The sequence below is a fragment of the Zootoca vivipara genome, chromosome 11 (assembly GCF_965207765.1).
Source record: "Zootoca vivipara chromosome 11, rZooViv2.hap1.1, whole genome shotgun sequence".
NCBI classification, from domain to species: domain Eukaryota; kingdom Metazoa; phylum Chordata; class Lepidosauria; order Squamata; family Lacertidae; genus Zootoca; species Zootoca vivipara.
The window spans coordinates 9,886,034-9,903,149 of record NC_142594.1 but is presented as its reverse complement, the minus strand read 5'-3'; the positions used below and the strand labels follow the sequence as shown (position 1 = coordinate 9,903,149).

General features: G+C 41.4%; 1 protein-coding gene across 44 annotated transcripts in view; it reads right to left on the bottom strand.

Annotated features, from left to right (window-relative positions):
* Window positions 1-455: 455 nt before the first annotated feature.
* Window positions 456-17,116, bottom strand: part of CLASP2 (cytoplasmic linker associated protein 2) — a 130,446-nt gene continuing 113,785 nt past the window's right edge. For 20 of the 44 annotated variants that reach the window (XM_088653614.1, XM_035129742.3, XM_060280609.2 and 17 more), the window contains 10 exons: window positions 13,060-13,203; window positions 11,674-11,817; window positions 11,298-11,404; window positions 9,969-10,122; window positions 8,673-8,901; window positions 6,981-7,174; window positions 6,272-6,400; window positions 4,599-4,805; window positions 4,173-4,289; window positions 456-2,630 (listed from right to left, as the gene is read on the bottom strand). In XM_088653614.1, the coding sequence (XP_088509740.1) occupies window positions 2,544-2,630; window positions 4,173-4,289; window positions 4,599-4,805; window positions 6,272-6,400; window positions 6,981-7,174; window positions 8,673-8,901; window positions 9,969-10,122; window positions 11,298-11,404; window positions 11,674-11,817; window positions 13,060-13,203 (1,512 nt within the window). In that variant the 3' untranslated portion in view covers window positions 456-2,543. The remainder of the gene's footprint in view (window positions 2,631-4,172; window positions 4,290-4,598; window positions 4,806-6,271; window positions 6,401-6,980; window positions 7,175-8,672; window positions 8,902-9,968; window positions 10,123-11,297; window positions 11,405-11,673; window positions 11,818-13,059; window positions 13,204-17,116) is intronic. The other 24 variants (XM_088653620.1, XM_088653622.1, XM_088653629.1 and 21 more) reach the window with 3 other exon arrangements.

Genomic DNA, 17,116 nt, shown 5'->3' with positions numbered 1-17,116 from the left:
GTTCTAATACAGCAATAGTTTCAAGGAACTGATCATATGAAACAACTGGTTGCTCTGGATCAATAGGGCACAGATGAAGGCCAGGCAAATAGATTTGTGTACCCACAAGCATGTCAACTATGGGTGTGGACTTCTTGCTCAACTGGGACAAAAGAACACAGGAGACATCGATTCTAAATAAACAGAAGCTAAGAAGCTAGCTTTTGAGTATGATTAGCATTTTGTTTTCCCTGAATCAGCTGTAACTACGTTCAGCAGGTTGTTTGTATTGTTTGCATTTTGGAACTGGGAGTTACTTACATCTGAGAAACTTATTTCCGTACTCCTACAAACACTAGTCCATTATAATTGTCTGTCCTTCAAAAAAAGAAAGAGGAAACCAGTATCGTAAAAATAAAGTACCATAAACTAAGATCTACCGCTAAATAAAAGCAGAAATGCAGCTGTATACATAGTTAAATTTTTCAAGTAATGTTATGTACATTTTATTGCCTGTATATGCACAATGGTAAGCAGAGAACTATAAATACACAATGTAATAGAACAGTAGAAAACAAGAATGTTACACATATGGAAATGAGAAAGGGGAGACTATTTTCCTGATGAAGCTGCTAAAAAAAGCCAGTGACGAATAATGACAATTAAGGTTGTTGTTTTTTTTACATATATTTCTAAAATATTTTCCCAGATAAACAGCTTTCTGCAACAGCAAATGCTTCTTTTATAACCACATCTCTCATCTTTCCCAGTCAGAACAACTTCTGAACAAAGTCAAAGTAATTTATTAAATTATGTAACTCCAAGTATTCAATTTTTCAAGGTAATTAGCAAGTAAAGTATTATTAGCTCTTTTAAAAATGGTATTTGGCTGCATGTTAAAAGAATTGGGTTTTGAATACACAATAGTAAATGAACAAAAATGAAATAAAAAAATATTTCTATAGACAATTTCCCCCCCACAAGACATTATGGGTAGCAGCTTAGTCAAAAGTTTCCACCCTGGAGAGGTAGAGAGAATCTTCGCCTAGCACAGAAAAACCAGAATCGTTGGCACTGCTATCTTCTCTCCTATAAAAACACAATCTTTAAAACTAGATTATGTAACTATGGTCACAAGATCTAGGTTCTAGTCATTGTGAGAAGGGTGTTGATCTCACTCCCATCTCTCAGTTAAGAAACTCAGTAGATGGTGGTTAAATCTGAGAAACAGAAGACTTTGGGGAACATTTTCTTGATTTTCATTCTCTCAGTTATGAAATCCATAAATACAAAGATGCATTATTCACAACAAAGTTTAAAAAAAGTTACAGAAACAACCTGAAAACATTTCCACATCTCTATCCAGATGGTCTCAATGACACCATTTCAAGGAAACCATGCAATAAATTTGGTGCTGCCTTCCCAAATAATTCAAATTGAAACCCTCAACCAAGGGTTTCAAGATCTATAGTGCTTGTGATTCTTTTCCCCAGCCCTCCCCCTGTAAGTCAACGAACAAACACCTGTTCTTGCAAAAAAAAAAAAAAATCATTGCTGAAAAGCTTTCCGCAGTGCTTGCTGTCCTATATCCCTACGCGAGTTTAAATGGTAGAACGATTAGTTCCAGTAATTAGGTTGAGAGGAAACATTCTAGTGAGAAAGATAAATACATACTGAGCATGCTTGTGCAGAGCACTCCACTCTGAAGCATCCTGCTTGAGGAAGGGATGGTGACAAGAATGGTTCATATCCATTAAGTGACTTTGCTTAACCTGAATTTGGGAAAGCAGGGTGTCACATTCCCCCAGTTCTGCAACACTGTGTTCTGAATAGGATGTCTTCCACAGAGTCTTCCACTGACTCGCCGTCCTAGTTTGCACAGAATTTTTATTTATGGGACAAACATACTCAACAGTGAACCGTGTTTAGATACTGGATCAATCCAGCTTTTCTTTTCTTTTTAATTAATGGGCACTGCTTGCTTTCAGACTCTATTATCTGACTTAAGACATACCCATCAGGCTGTAACTCCAGTACAGGGACTGAGTTACAATTCAGACCAGTCCGGCTTTGTTCTTATGTTCAAGAAAGTAAAGAAAAACAAAAACACCCATAGCAACTGAATAAAAACAGCCATACAAAGTCATGTTACTTTGTAGCCAAAGAAAAACAAGGAAATTTAGATTTCAGCTTTTAAAGCTTAAAGCATTCCTGTTTAATTAGGTTTGTGGTTGTGGTTGTTTTAAAAAAGAAAAATTTACAGTAACACTGATGAAAATTAATGGGAAGACACACAGAGGTGTGTGAACAGAAAACATGATGGATTAGACTGAAAAAATTATCTTGCTTCAATCAGGTGATATTAATACTGTTTTTTTCTTTTCCCTTGGATATGGAATAACTGCAACAGTCACATGCAGGCTGAGAATAGCCCTCCATTAAGGAAAAATAAAAAGGAAAAAGGAAAAAAAGAAAACCTCCAACAAAAATGAAGAGTTCCAAAAGTTTAGTTTGAGACTTTTCCTTTTACTGATGTGTCTTTTCTTCTGTGAGGAACAGCATCACTAGCTTTGTCCAGAAACATCTGCCGCTGAGTCACCTGCTCCAGAGCCTGTTTGTGCACGTTTGATGTAAAGGTTCAACAACTTCATCTGCAGATTTAATTCAGTAAATGTCCTCTTTAGTATTTGTGACATATTTAAATTATAGGAAAGTCGGGGGGGGGGGGGGAGAGGGAAACCAAGCAATTGTACGCTGTTTATAAGCAAAATAATAGCAAGAAAAAACACACTTGATAAGTGTCAGGGGGACTCCCTACAGGGAGCCTCCCCCCCCCCCGTCATCCTGACCAGCACTTCGCTCAGCGAAAGTGGTAGCAGCAGGTCAGGAAGGGGGAATGAGGAGGAGAGCGGAATGGAGGGAAAGCTCAGTGAGGAATCAGAGCCCTTGCACCGCCCAAGCCAACTAGTGGAGGAAGGAAGGCTCAGCGATGTATCAGAGCCCCTGCACTGCCCTAGCCAACAGGTGGAAGAGGGAGCGCAGCCGCTTCTGGCGCCCGAATTGAGGCGCGCGCCCAAACGCAGGTTTAGGGGGCGGTGTTTCGGGGTCCCCAAGCTATTATGCTGGCCCCGAAGCAGAAGGGCGCCATTGCCGGATTCTGCAAGTGACTAGGAGGTCATGTTTTCTGCTATCTCTGCACTGTAAATAGTATGCATAATAAAACCTTAAAAGACAGATCAGACTGGAGCGTCTTTACTCGAGAGTAGCCGCAACAATCCCCTGACAATGATGAATGATGGCTAACAATGGGGTGGGGACTTCCCGAAAGTTGTAAAATGGAGCTGTAGTTTAAATAGTGAATAATGATTTAACTGCTTTGTGTCATTAATATGTGGGGGAAGAATCAGACAAGTATTCGCCATAACACAGGTGTATTGTACACATGTTAACTACAGGAAGTGAGCAGTTGGGATACTTGAGTTGATGTTAAGACTTGGGCTCAGATGCAATAGGAAGGAAACCATGGTCTCCTGCTACAAGAACACACTGTTCTAAGTTTTAGGCTCCCACAATTCCTCTCTTCCATAGGAGAAAGTTTTGGGTTTTAAACTACCCACAGTTTCCTGTGCAATCTGAACATGGGAGAATGGTGGTTTGAGGATAAGCCAGAATCAGAAACCATGATTTGATCCAGGCTTGCTGTCATTAACCATTGTTTGAACAAACCACAGTGCCCCAAGTTCAGATGCCACAGGAAACTCTGGAAGCTTTGGCTCTCCTTTTTGCAGCCACAGAAGACCAAACAACAGGAAGGAGACACATAAGCAGAAGGCCTCTTGTGGCTTGCTCTCATTGTTTCTTGTTTCATTTGACCGGGGGTTAGACTTAAGTCATTTTTTTTATTGTTCAGCCTTTCAGCATTGAGATGGCTAGTCAGGATCTCTTATTATACACTATTACCATCTTTCTTTAAAATCCATGATTTCAGTACACTTAATTGCCCGTGTTATAATACAATTTCCTATTTCCTTTCAGCTAAATGCTACGTTTATTGTGGGTAACATTTTAGTCTAGAATAGTACACCATATTTTATATGGAATTCATAGAATGGCACAGCACATATTGCTTTGCCCTCTTTGTGGCAAACTGTTGAACTCAGACTAGCTCTTGGATGTCACAAGTTTCAACTTACTTTGCTGCCAGTGAGTTGGCTGAGATGCGGTTTCAGTTCATCACCAATTACTGCATGAATGGCTACAAGACAGAAGACACAAGCCTTCCGAACACTGCTTTCAGAGTTATCATAGCCCTGGAAAGCAAGAAAAGTTAGCATTTAAAAACCTTAACATATTAACACAAAGAGAACTCACTGAACGGATTTTAAATGGGCTAGAAATCTCATTCCTAAAATTATTTGATGGAATGATGATATATGATGGCAAAGAAATCAGATACTGAATAAATACACTCTACCTATCAAATGCACAAGTTTGCTTGAGAACCGAGTAGTCTCAGAGGAGGAAAACTATCTGGTTTACCAGTAAATTATTTGTGACACACATGATTCATTAAGGTTTTCACCTGTTATTAGCTGTTCATTTGTTATATGTTTTCTTACCTGTATTAGACCTGGTACTATCTCTGGCAAGAGCTGAGCAAGTGTTTCTTTAGGTACTCTCTCTATCACCTTAGTCTGCATTTTGATTGCAGCCAGGTTTATAGGATAATCTGCTGTTTGGATAATGGGACAAAGTACTTTGATGCACTGATCTGGGCTAATGGATGTGGCCAGCATTGTAGCAGCCTCTTCAGCAGATCTTACAACCTAAAAGATTAAGCAGAAACTCAAGCAATTAAATCACATTTGTTCAATTTTTAGTACATCCTTAAAACTTTGTGGAAAATATACTGCAAATACTTTTGGCTCAGGATAGCAGCATTTCAATGAAGTGGGCATTTTCACCAAGAAATACTTGGCATCATAACTTTAAAATATGAGTACGCTTTGCTAAACAATTAATCAGTTTATTTGGGTAATAATAAGAATTATTTATTTATACCCCGCCCAACCCGGTCAAAACTGGGCTTAAGGCAGCTGACACCAATAAAATTACAATAAGAAAGAAAAACAATTAATTGAAATACGGATTAAAATACAGTTTAAATTTAAAAAAATTGAATGCAGCCTCATTTTAAAGTAGCCCAAATCAAAACCATAAGGGAGGAAAACATAGGGGTCAGACTGAGTCCAGCTCAAAGGCCAGGCAGAACAGCTCTGTCTTGCAGGCCCTGCAGAAAGATGTCAAATCCTGCAGGGCCCTGGTCTCCTGTAAGAGAGCGTTCCACCAAGTCGGGGCCAGTACTGAAAAGGCCCTGGCCCTAGTTGAGACCAATCTAGCCACCTTATGGCTCGGGATCTCCAAAATGTTGTTATTTGTGGACCTTAAGGTCCTCCGCGGGGCATACCAGGAGAGGCGGTCCTGTAGGTACGAGGGTCCTAAGCTGCATAGGGCTTTAAAGGTCAAAACCAGCACATTAAATCCGATCCTGTACTCCACCGGGAGCCAGTGCAGCTGGTAAAGCACTGGATCAATGTGGTCCTGCGGCAGGGACCCTGTAAGGAGCCTCGCCACGGGTTTCTGCACCCGCTGGAGTTTCTGGGTCAGCATCAAGGGCAGCCCCGCGTAAATCAATCAATATTTTAACTTCACATACTGTAGTCATACTGTTGTCTTAAAATAAAAAGAAGCTAGCTAGAAAACAAGAGGGCAGTATAGATTCACATTATTTCAAATTGTAATTCATGATTTTCAGCTACTGCACAATTTTAACTTGATTGCTGTTGAATATATACTTGGCAGTGACTTTAAAAGGGTTTTTCTTTTCATAAGGTGTGTAAAAAGCAAAGCTGTATAAAGGACATACAAATAAGGAAGTTTTTAGTACCAATATAAACCCTCTAGGTGCTTAAGGAATAACAGTTTATTAATATTGCATTATAGTGATAGGAAATCATTTGTAAGTTACAAGACTGATGCCTGTCTTGTTGAAACTGAGTTTAAGGGATGTCCCAGCTCCCACTGAGAACTAGCTCCTCTCCACAAAATATGTGGTACTGGAGACATATTTTTTAATCGAAAACACGAGAGTCTACCTTTCTTAGAGTTCACTGTGACTTAATGTTACAGATTCAGTAGCTTTGTACTCTTACAACAAATGCCTTGTCTTCTCTCTTTTCATTCTTCAGTCACATCCTCAAGGACAACACAAGTCAAAATAAGTTATACAAACCTCCTTGTGGGGGTCCTTATGAGCTTCTAGTGTCTTCATGATTGTAAGCTCTGCATAATTTCTAAATCTTGCTGGTTGGTGTCTTAAAATCTCTCTTAAAACTTTCAATGCCAGTGCTCTAATTGCATGCTGAAAGTTCAAACATACTTTGTTTAGTCTTCTTTCACAACTTCAAACTGATTATTTTCAGCAGTGGATCTCTGAAAACTTACGGTAGTTCCATATTTCCAGAACTGAATCAAGTATTTAATTGCTCCTTTGGGATCTCTGAAAACAAAGGGCTTTTCCACATTAATTTTCTTTCTGCAGTTGCCAAAAATCCAGGCAATCTTTCCTCATGTTTTCAATAAATGTTTTCAATAAATTGCTACTGGTAAAATTGCTCACCTAACACATTGCCAAGTGCAATACAGGCTACACTTGCAAGATATAACTGCCTAAGTGACCTTAGCTTCTACTTCAGCCTGTGGAATATCCTCTCCATACCAGGCAGGTACTGATTATAAATTTTGGTATTTTAAGAAAAATACTGAACAACAACATTGAACAACACTGCCTGGGATACACTGCTCAATGTCCTACCAGGGCAAGGCTTCAGTAATCCCAATATTCTCAAGGGGAATATGTGTATCAGGTTTGCCCCCAAATCCAATTACGTCACAGGAAAGTAAAGCAGACACATAAACAGTTCCCTATGTTAAAACTTTACCTCTTTGTCCCCAAGGGTTTCAAGTAATAAAAGCAGAATTGTTTTGAAGTGCTCATCCCAAACACCAAAAGACTCTTCTTGGGTCAATTTCATTAGCTCGTAGAGAGCAGCTTTCCGTTCTTCTACTCTCTCGTTGTGATTTGACAGTTCCTTCAGCAATTCTGCAACCAGGTCAGAATGGTCCAGTGGATGTTCTGTGACAAAAGGAAAATGAAAAATTATTTAAAAGAACTCCTATTTTTAGCATTTGATGTACATCTCAGATCATATATTTACAGCACACAGGCACTCTAAGAGGCAATCAACACTCATTTTATTTTATTGGATGCATAACCTGGAGATTGTAGGATTTTCCTTCTGCTAAATCCCTCTACTACTTTTGTGCCAGAGAGTGACCCAGAGACTGGGGGACCTCTTCTCAATTTACTTACTAGGAGCCTGGTTCTTTGAAGAAATACTACCAGAGATTAGAGTCGGAATCACTTCCCTCCCTAGATGCAATAATAACTCAACCCAGCTACACGTGGCACAAAAATTGCCACAAACTGGTGGCAGTGAAGCACAGTTATTCCATCCAGTTATTCTGAGAGATGAACTGATGGTGGCTCTCCCTCAACCATCACATAGCAGCAACCATGCTATCAGGCTGCTTTGCAGAGAAGGAGAGCAGGACTGTGCCATCAACTATGCTGAGAGACCACTGTTCCTCATCTGGCCATTCCATCAGGCTACCTGAACTGCTTGTACCCCAGCTGAGCATTGTAAGAACGGAACATTTAAGATCTGGGACCTGTTTCTTTCCCCCCTTCTCTCTCCCCATCTCTAAAGAGAGGAATTGTCTACTTTATATGTGGCCCTGGAAGCCCATTCGACTGAAGAGCAGCGTTAAAATACTCTAAACCAGGGTTTCCCAAACTTGGGTTTCCAGCTGTTTTTGGACTACAACTCCCATCATCCATAGCTAGCAGGGCCAGTGATCAAGGATGATGGGAACTGTAGTTCAAAAAGAGCTGGAGGCCCAAATTTGGGTTCAGGAAACCCTGCTCTAAACTAACAAGCACACAAATAAATGAATAAAAATCATAGACAAAAATGAAGGGGAGTAAGAATAGGGAAAAGTAGTAATATTACATTAAGAAATTGGAAATGAAGGGATGTATGGGCTGTATTCAATTACATTATTGCAATAGTGGAAGCCAGCACAATGATCCCCGTTTGTGCAACAAGAACCCCCTCCCCCGCAGCCTCCCCAAATCTGCACTGGAGGGGCAGGAGAACCCCCAGGATAGGACAGGGGCAGGGCAGAATGGTGTGGATATTGTTCCATAGGGCAAGAAGAAATGCTTGTGTTGATGGAACAGTCTTTCTTAGTACTGTGCTGAACGCAACCCTATGTCAAGCAACAATCATGCCAAGCTTAAAATGAGCCATAGCTGCTGAAATAAATCTATCTGGAAACAGCACAGCTGTTTTTAAAAATAAAATCTAATCCCATCTTGCATATAAAGACAACATCTAGTTGCTTTCAAGCCAACGTTTTGGATATCAAGTTTTCACTCAACCTCAAGAAGCCCATTAGAAGGTTGCTGTTTCTCCATGTTACTTGGATGAAATAACAATTCTTTGTTTTTACCCACACAGTTCCTTCCATATACCGTTTCCCCAACGCTGTTAGCAAAACACTAGATTTACCATCAGGAAACTGTTCTGCATCATCATCAAACATGGCCTCTTTTAAAGCTGATTTGTTAAATGAACCAACACTATCTGAGTAATTGTATGGGTTATAATCACGTGATCGTGGGGAAGAATGAGACGGCATTGTGTTAAGCAATGAGGTTTTGTTGTCAAGAGCTGTTCGGCCTGTATCAGTGGCACCACCTCCTGCTCGCAGATCCACTATTCCAGACCCACTGCAAATCTAACAAAGACAGAAAGAGACAAACAGATATACAAAAGCACATTAACACAATCAGCAGATTAAGACATCTGTTTTAGTAGTAGATAAATATCAGGCACACATTCTTGAGTACTTTACTAGCAATCTTGAAAATTCAGCTATTTTTTATGTGGCTTTTAAAATATCACCACTTAGCATAACAATCTGGCATCCAGAAATTAAGCATTTATACCAGGGGTCCCCAGACTTACCGCGCAGCGGGCCGGAGGGCGGGGGAGTGCGCGCCCGTGTGCATGCGCACACGCGCGCGGTCGGGAAAAAATCGCCGAAAATCGCTTGTGCGCATGCGTATGGGCCTCCCCCGACCCGGAAGTGCATCGGAAATGACCTCTTCTGGGTCGGGAGAGGCCCATACAAAGGATTTTCAGCGATTTTTTGCCGATTTTTAAGATCGTCGCCGCGCCGCGCGCCGTAAGAGTGGGCGGCGGCAGTGGGCGGCGGGGGTCGTCGCGGGCCGGATTGGGAGGCCAATTGGGCCGCATCCGGCCCGGGGGCCGTAGTTTGGGAACCCCTGATTTATACCCACAGTAAAGCTTCTAAACCAAACTGATCTGTAGAACTTCTGGTTGACCAAGTTTACAAAGTTATCGTTTTTAAATAGAAAAGGGCACATTATAAAAACAAAATTTTATAGATTTCTTTCGAAGATTAAGTTTACAGCTAGGTTCACACTATTTTCATGAAGCCAACATATATTCTTTTCTTTTCTTTTTACACAAATGAGTAATATATGCTTTCTTAGATTGGAAAATATAAGTGTAAACCTAACATGCTTTGGTTTTAACAGAGATTAGTTTAGTTTCAAAGTGAAGGCATAGGAGAAGACCCTGAGTTTACAAATCTCCTATTATAATTGCACCACACTGTTGCTTTAAAGTAGTGTCATATTCTTTGGTTAATGCCTGAATCAAGGAGCTTCCTATCCATGGTTGTTGGTCCCCACCCCCACATGTGTTCTGATAAGCAGCCACACATATGGGAGAATGGCCCCATGGTTACTTTTTTATTTCACCCCCTGAAATACTCACTGCATCGCCATCCTCTTTTTTGGGATCCCGTTTCATGGGCTCATTCATATCTTCTTGACTGCGGAAGCTAAAGTTCTGAATTGCTTCAGTCACCCCACGAAGAGAACTATAAATGTCTTCTGAATTCATATTTTCTGTGTCATAATCAAATGCACTGTAGAATGAAAAGGCAGGGTTTTTTTTTCTTTTAACTTGAACGACAGAGTCCTCTAACTGGTATTTCGCTGCGTCAATTCTCAAGTGAGAACTATTGGAAGACAGCAAGTTGCCTAGTGCTAGAGCAGACTGTTTATACATTTTGTCCAATTGACTGGCAGCAAATCTCCAGTGCCCCAGGCACTGATATTTCATCCTTTGATTGGACATGAGACCTTAAGCAGGTAAAGTACCTGTTCTACCACTGAGCCATGGCCCATCCCCAAAGAGCAGCAAAGTGTCAGGAGCGAGCCAGCAAGAAATCACACGGAAGTTAGAAGAAACAAGGTCTGCTCAGGAGTGCCAGGCCTAATGAGCACAGCAACTCTTCTCGGTAGCTCCTCTCCTGGGTCTTTCCCAAGCAATCTGAGACTGTGCTGACGTGCCTACCTTTGCTCCTCCCGCTTCATACATCTCCTGGTCCTGGGAGAGCAGGGGGGAAGGGAGCTGGTCACAGCAGGAGGGGGAGTCACCCTGGCTTCTTCACCAGCCTGACTCAACTCTGCTTCTTAGCCAACCTTCTCTCCTGCTTCTGCTCTTGCACTTCTCTCTGCCACAGACTCTTCCCGCTCACTAAACCCTGTTACCTCTTCAGTTTCCAACACCTCCTCCCAGGCATATCCCTCTGACAACTTATCATTGTTCCACTACCACTCTCTGGGCTCTGAGCCTTCTTTCCCTTGGGTTTCCCCCAGCTGGTGCCTCCTACCATTCCTCTGTGTCCAGCTAGTTCATGACACAAAGCATTTGAGATGATGTGAGAGCAAACCAACACCAAACCTAGGTTACGAGAAATTCATTCACAAACACACACAACGTAACCGGCTGCACATAAATGATACTCTTCAATGTACATTACACAGTATCATTTATGTGCAGCCGGTTACGTTGCGTGTGTTTGTGAATGATGTGAGAGCATGCAGTGTTAAGAAAGGAGGAGAGGATTCTGCCACACATTGTGGGGATTGCAAAGGATAAGGAGAGGCAGACTATTAGGATATTGAATATTCCTGCCCCCCTCATTAAATTCAACATATTATTGCACTTAAAGGCTTTTAATCAATTTTGTATTTGTTGAAAAACTCATTTTGTGGACAGTAAATTAGTGGAAGAAGATATAATTTTGTTTCTTACCTTGGTGACAAAGTATTTTGGGATGTGTTGGTTGGGGATGTGATGGGGCTAGACCAACTAGCTGGTGAGCGAGGAACAGGCCTTGTTAAAGGGCTTCCCATGGACCCCTTTAATGGAACAAGATATTTCCCATTAAGACACTAAGTTCTATGGTTCAGCCTTTAATTTAGAAAAGTAGATTTAACATTACTTTATTTATATTAGCAAGCTTGAGAAAAATCCAACTGACAAGTTTAACCAGTAAGGCAATTTCAACACCCACCCCCATGCTATCAAATGATCCTTTTGAGTGTTGACAACCATGTCTTTAATCTTCATCAGAATCATTATACTTTTAAGTATTTTAATGGGGTATAATGTAAAAACCTGAAAATACCTGGCCACCATTTCCTGTATTCCGGAGGTGATTGTGAAGCAGCTTTGTGGCACCATCCTGAAAGGTTTTTGGTAAAGCACCCAACAACATTGTAAACTCTGGGGTATTGAGCTCAAAGAGAGAAATCAACACTGACTGTGCAGCCTAGGGGGAAAAGAGCATATCATATTAAAATAAATAGCCCAGCCTTAAGACAAAAAGGTTTCAAGTGTCAAGGACTACTCATTTTCCAAGCTCAATAAATCTGTCATTTATATACAAAACCAGGTCCTTCTCAAATGGGCTCAGGGAATCAGAGGTACAGAGCTGTGTACTCGCTTCATACTAATTTAAGTCCATGGGAGAGTATATCCACTTGGGGAAACAGTCAGGGAACGACAATTCTATATTTTTATTCACCCATTCAATTGTTAAGCTGCCCTTTTTATCACTAAGAACCCAGGATCCTTTACAGTATCTAATTAGAGTAAAAAATTCAACCATCAACGTATTGAAATGCATAAGTTACCAATGTTCTATTTCAAGACAGGAAATCCAGGTTCTGTCTGCCTAACAAGCCACTGCCAGCCCCTGGGATGTGACCAGTGAGTGCACAATATGGATTAAGCGTTACGACTGGCTTTCATCACCACCAGTATGGAATATCTCCCTTTGGCACATGTGCAATCTCTGGAGGCTCCCAGCTAAGTGACCAATCCTTACATGCAGTCCTAACTGGAACAACCTATGCAAGGTGCCTATGCTCGGTGCCAAGGCAATTGAACCTGGGAGGTGAAAGGAACTGACAGTATTGCTGTGGTCTTTTTTGTTGCACAGCTATGCACCTAGTGAGGGACACAGTTAAAAAGGGAATGCATATGCTTCCTTTGAAGTTTGCTTTGGTGTGCTGGCTGCTACTGTGACTGGCCTGCTTCCATGTCCCCAGGTGATCTATATGATAGCCAAAGTCTGGGCCATGCCCTGCTATCCAGTTGATTCTGAAAGTCACATCAGTAATAGAAATGATTACGTGGAAAGGACTTGCACCTCTTTCTACTTGCAAGTTAGACTTATTCATGTGCTTGCATACACAGGTATTAATTCTGGTGCATGAAAAGTATATATACTTTAACATGCAAAGCGCGACATGGCTGTATCCCCTGACAAGTTGTTATGTAAGCAAATATATATTGAAGCATACATTTTTGATAGAACATTTTTGAGTGCAATAAAATCGTATGCTTCTGTTTATATCATAACGAGCTCTTCTCCTTTACAAAAACATGGGAGTTAATGACTTTTATAATAGTAATATATATAGCAAAAACTATTACAAAATCTTGATATTGTGGTATGAATTAAGTCCTTAAAAACCCTCTTTACACATTTAACATACAAATTACATACCTTCCTAACATCTGAACTTTTAGGTTCTGTTGTCCACGTAATAATTCGAGATACTGCCAGACGAGTTTCACTTGAATTTATAAAATCTCCTGGGTCCATCTGCTGTGCAAGTGTCTCTATATATTTGAGAATTGCAACCTTTACCTATGTAAAAAAAGGAGAATCAAATAGATGTACAGAAAAGTGTAACCGTCAGTGAGGAGGTTAGAATGGAAGAGAATTTATTTTACTTGGGAGCAACCCTGCAGTTGTATCCTGACAGGATAAAGAGAAATGCATTTTCTTTTAATTTTATGTCGATAGAAGCTGTAAGAAATAATCTGCTTAGAAAAAGACGTAAGATCAGTGTGTTGAATCCAGAGAACCGTGAATAGAGAGAAAATAGTACTGTCCTGCAAACCTTTACACAAGAGCTTGTGCAAGAGTTCACAGAGTACTATGATAGTTTAGTTCTATAGTTCTATCAAACAGTTGAGCAAATTGAATATATTTGGGTTTAGTTTCAGGTTTTTCACCCAGATTTTTGTGAGTGGAAGACACCTTCAAATTTTTCAATATAAAAATACGGTGAAGATTATACTAGTCAAAGGTCTATGCAAATAGTTCTGCACGCTTGAAGGTGATGTCAAGAAGTATCTTGAACAGCAACTTTGTGATAGTTCAAGGCAAACCACTTTTGAAGCAAAGCTTCTAATCCGCACAGCAAATATGGGGTTCACTTTAGGGGGAACTGACTCTCAAGGCTTCAGGAACACCAAGAAGAGACCTGTCAGCACTGTAGTCCCATTTCTTGTCAGATTACCATGGTCATGATGATTTATGGCCAAATAAAGAAAGGGAAGCAAAACCCTGTTGGGTCTCTGTGGCCTGTTTTTTTTTATTCCATTGGCAACTGTATCCTTCTGGACAGGTGGTCTGAGTGGGATATCGGACATTACACGCCCCCGTGTATAAGACGCCCCCTGTTTTGGGGGACCTCAAATTAAGAAAATGGGGGAGAGTTGTTAAGCTTTTTGAGGACTGCCCAGAGTTGTTGAGCTTCTTTTTTTGGGGGGGGGTGCCCAGAGTTGTTGAGCTTTTTGGGGGGTGAATTGATGAAAATCGCTCACCCACCCATTGTGTGCACACTCACCACCAACAGCCTCCAATTGCCTGTGCAATTGCAGCAGCGGCAGCCATTGCCACACCCAACACACACTCACACAATCTCCAGATCACGGCTGCAACCAATCGACCATCCCCCCCAAAGAACTATCCATGTATAGGACGACCCCAAATCTAGAACTTATTTGTCTAATGCACGGGAAAATACGGTACATTCCATCCCTCATGTTGTTTAGCATCTATAAAACACTGGGTGAGGTCACCCAGTGGCTGAAGTATTGCCAATATGCTGCTGACACCAAGCTTTCAGTCCCCTTTGCATCAAATCCAGAAGAGGTACTGAGTATTCAGAACTGGTGCTTTCAATGAAGGCAAACAAACAGGCTCAGTTCAGGCTCCACCTCTCACCGGAGCCAAGTGGGACTGCACTGGCCCATCTACCTGCCTGGTGCCCATGCAGGGGGAAGCCTGGCCGGAGCAACACGGAGTTGCTCTCTCCTCTCTCTCTAGCCCCAGCTTGCCTCCTCGCAGGGCTCCTGTCGTGGGGGCGCGTGGTTGTGCCCTCTCAAAATCCGGTGGCATCGGTGTCAGAGGGCTCTGTTCTCTCTCTGCGACCCGTTCCTGGTGTGTGAGCACCATCCAGGAACGTATCAGCACCGCAGGCGCCCAAACCCCACACTATGCCACTGTTTAATGGTATTTAACCTATTCAGGAGGAGGATCAGATTTGTATTTTATGGGTACTCATAGGTCCAGTGGTGACACAGGTGACCTCTCAGATGAGAAATCGACTGAGCCCTCATATGAAGAAAGTCTCACTAAAATTATCCATACTCTAATGAGCTCCCTGTTGTGTCTATGCTGGCAGGGGCTGATGACAGCTGTAGTCCAAAATAGCAGGAGGCTACCAGGTTTGTGAAGGTTGCTGTAACGTGTTGTATATGAGGCCACCTTTGAAAACCATCTGGAAATTTCAGTTTCCAGTCGAGACTGTTAACTGAGACTGGCCTTTTTAATCATATTGTGCTGGCGTTTTGCCATGTGTCCTGGATTCCAGTTGATGCTCAGGCACAATTCAATGTGCCCGTTTTAATCTCTAAAGCTTTAAATGGCTTGGGCCAGGGCACTTGAACGATAACCTACTCCCATATACACCTACTTACACCTTTAGGTAATCTTCAGAGCCTTTTCAATGTGCCCTTCCCAAATAAAGCACAGCAAGTAACCACCAGGGAGTGCTACCTTCTAGGTAGCAGCAAAATCTGGCATGCCAGAATTATAAGATCCAAGCAACAGACTGATGGGCGCCACTTCTTGAAGGCAGACCACAACTTGTATGTGATGGTTTTTCACCTGACTAGAGTGATGTCCAACATTGATGGACTCTTAACTTTGCCTGCTTCCATTAGAAGTCTGTCCTCCAATGTAAACATACAAACAATGCATTAAGTGGTAATTCAGAGAGAACGTGGCCATCAGTGGTTAAGTAGAAAATTTTATGTTTGCAGGCAATATATCACTGAATACCATAGGCTTGACGCAAACCGTGTATGAGAGCTGTAGCCTATGAACCTCTACAGAGGCATCTAGGTCTTACTATTGAAAACAGAATGTTGGACTAGATGATTTGTTCCAGAAGGGCTGCTTTTTAATATTCTTCTTTTAAAGGACATTTAAGAACCCATACTTTTCTCTCATTTATGTGTTTGTTTATATGTATGTACAGTGGTGCCTCGACTTACGAAGGCGATCCGTTCCGCGGCGCTCTTCGTAAGTCAAGGTCTTCGGTTGCCAAAGCGCCTGTTGTGCGCATGCGCAAAGCGCGATTTCGCGCTTCTGCGCAGGCACAGAACGTGCACGCGACGAAAAGACTTCCGGGGTTGTCGACTTCGTAAGTCTAAGCATTCGTATGTCAAGATACCACTGTATGTGTAAATATCCATCCCTATTCTCCCTTTCCATACTACTACTCCTCGTCTAAAAAAATAGGTTGCACCAGCACAAGTGACCCACATTAATGTCAGCAACAGAAGAGTTATAGAAGGAGGCTAATCCTTCTAAATTCAACATCAAGTGACCCCCCTTTACAATAAATATCAGAGGTTGACAAAGGCATCAGCACAATTTGTAGTTCACAAAAAGCAAATTGTGAATGGTCTAACATCAGATTCATATCTGCTAAACAGAGCAAGGAGGGATGACCTTATTTTTACCTTCCTCTTCTTGCTCCCTACCCAGCAATCCATGGTATTTATGTACTGAAGTGTATTATGGAAGACCTGGGGCTTTTCACTACTGCATTCCTTAATTCAGGAATCAAATATAAGTTCAGATTCAGTACTTTCCCACTCACACCCAAGTTTGGCAGCTATCAAAGCAATACTATCCTCTCTCCATCAACAGAAATCCTGCCAAGTAAATTTTTCTAGCTTTGGTGTTTCATATTTTCAGAAATAGGTTTTCATAAACACACACATAATGCCCCCCTGCCTATAGTAATTCCACACACCTTCTCAAAATCCTATAGGTACCATTTGCAATTAAAAGGGACAAGGATCGGTATCAATGAGCAACTAGAGAAATTCACATTCTCAAGAAAGCGATCCTACATTTAAATCTAGAAAACTATTGCAAAATCAAGGCCAAAAGATTCCCACTAACCGATATAATTAAACTCAAACTCTCTTTATCAGGTAAAATAAAATTCTGCTGCACTTTAGACAAACGGAGAATTGCAGGTGTGTGACTTCAGCACCGTGTTCAAGAATAAAGAAGTGCCGTCTTGTGAAAAGCTCTTAACAGACCGTGTACATTTACTGCGTGCAGGATAGAGGAAAAAATACTGGTTGTATATATGCTTGTTGTTTTCCCAAATTACCTCAGTTTAAATTCTTAGTACTGTATTTGTTGCATTTATACCAAAGCTACAGTTTTGACGACTACACATTTGCAG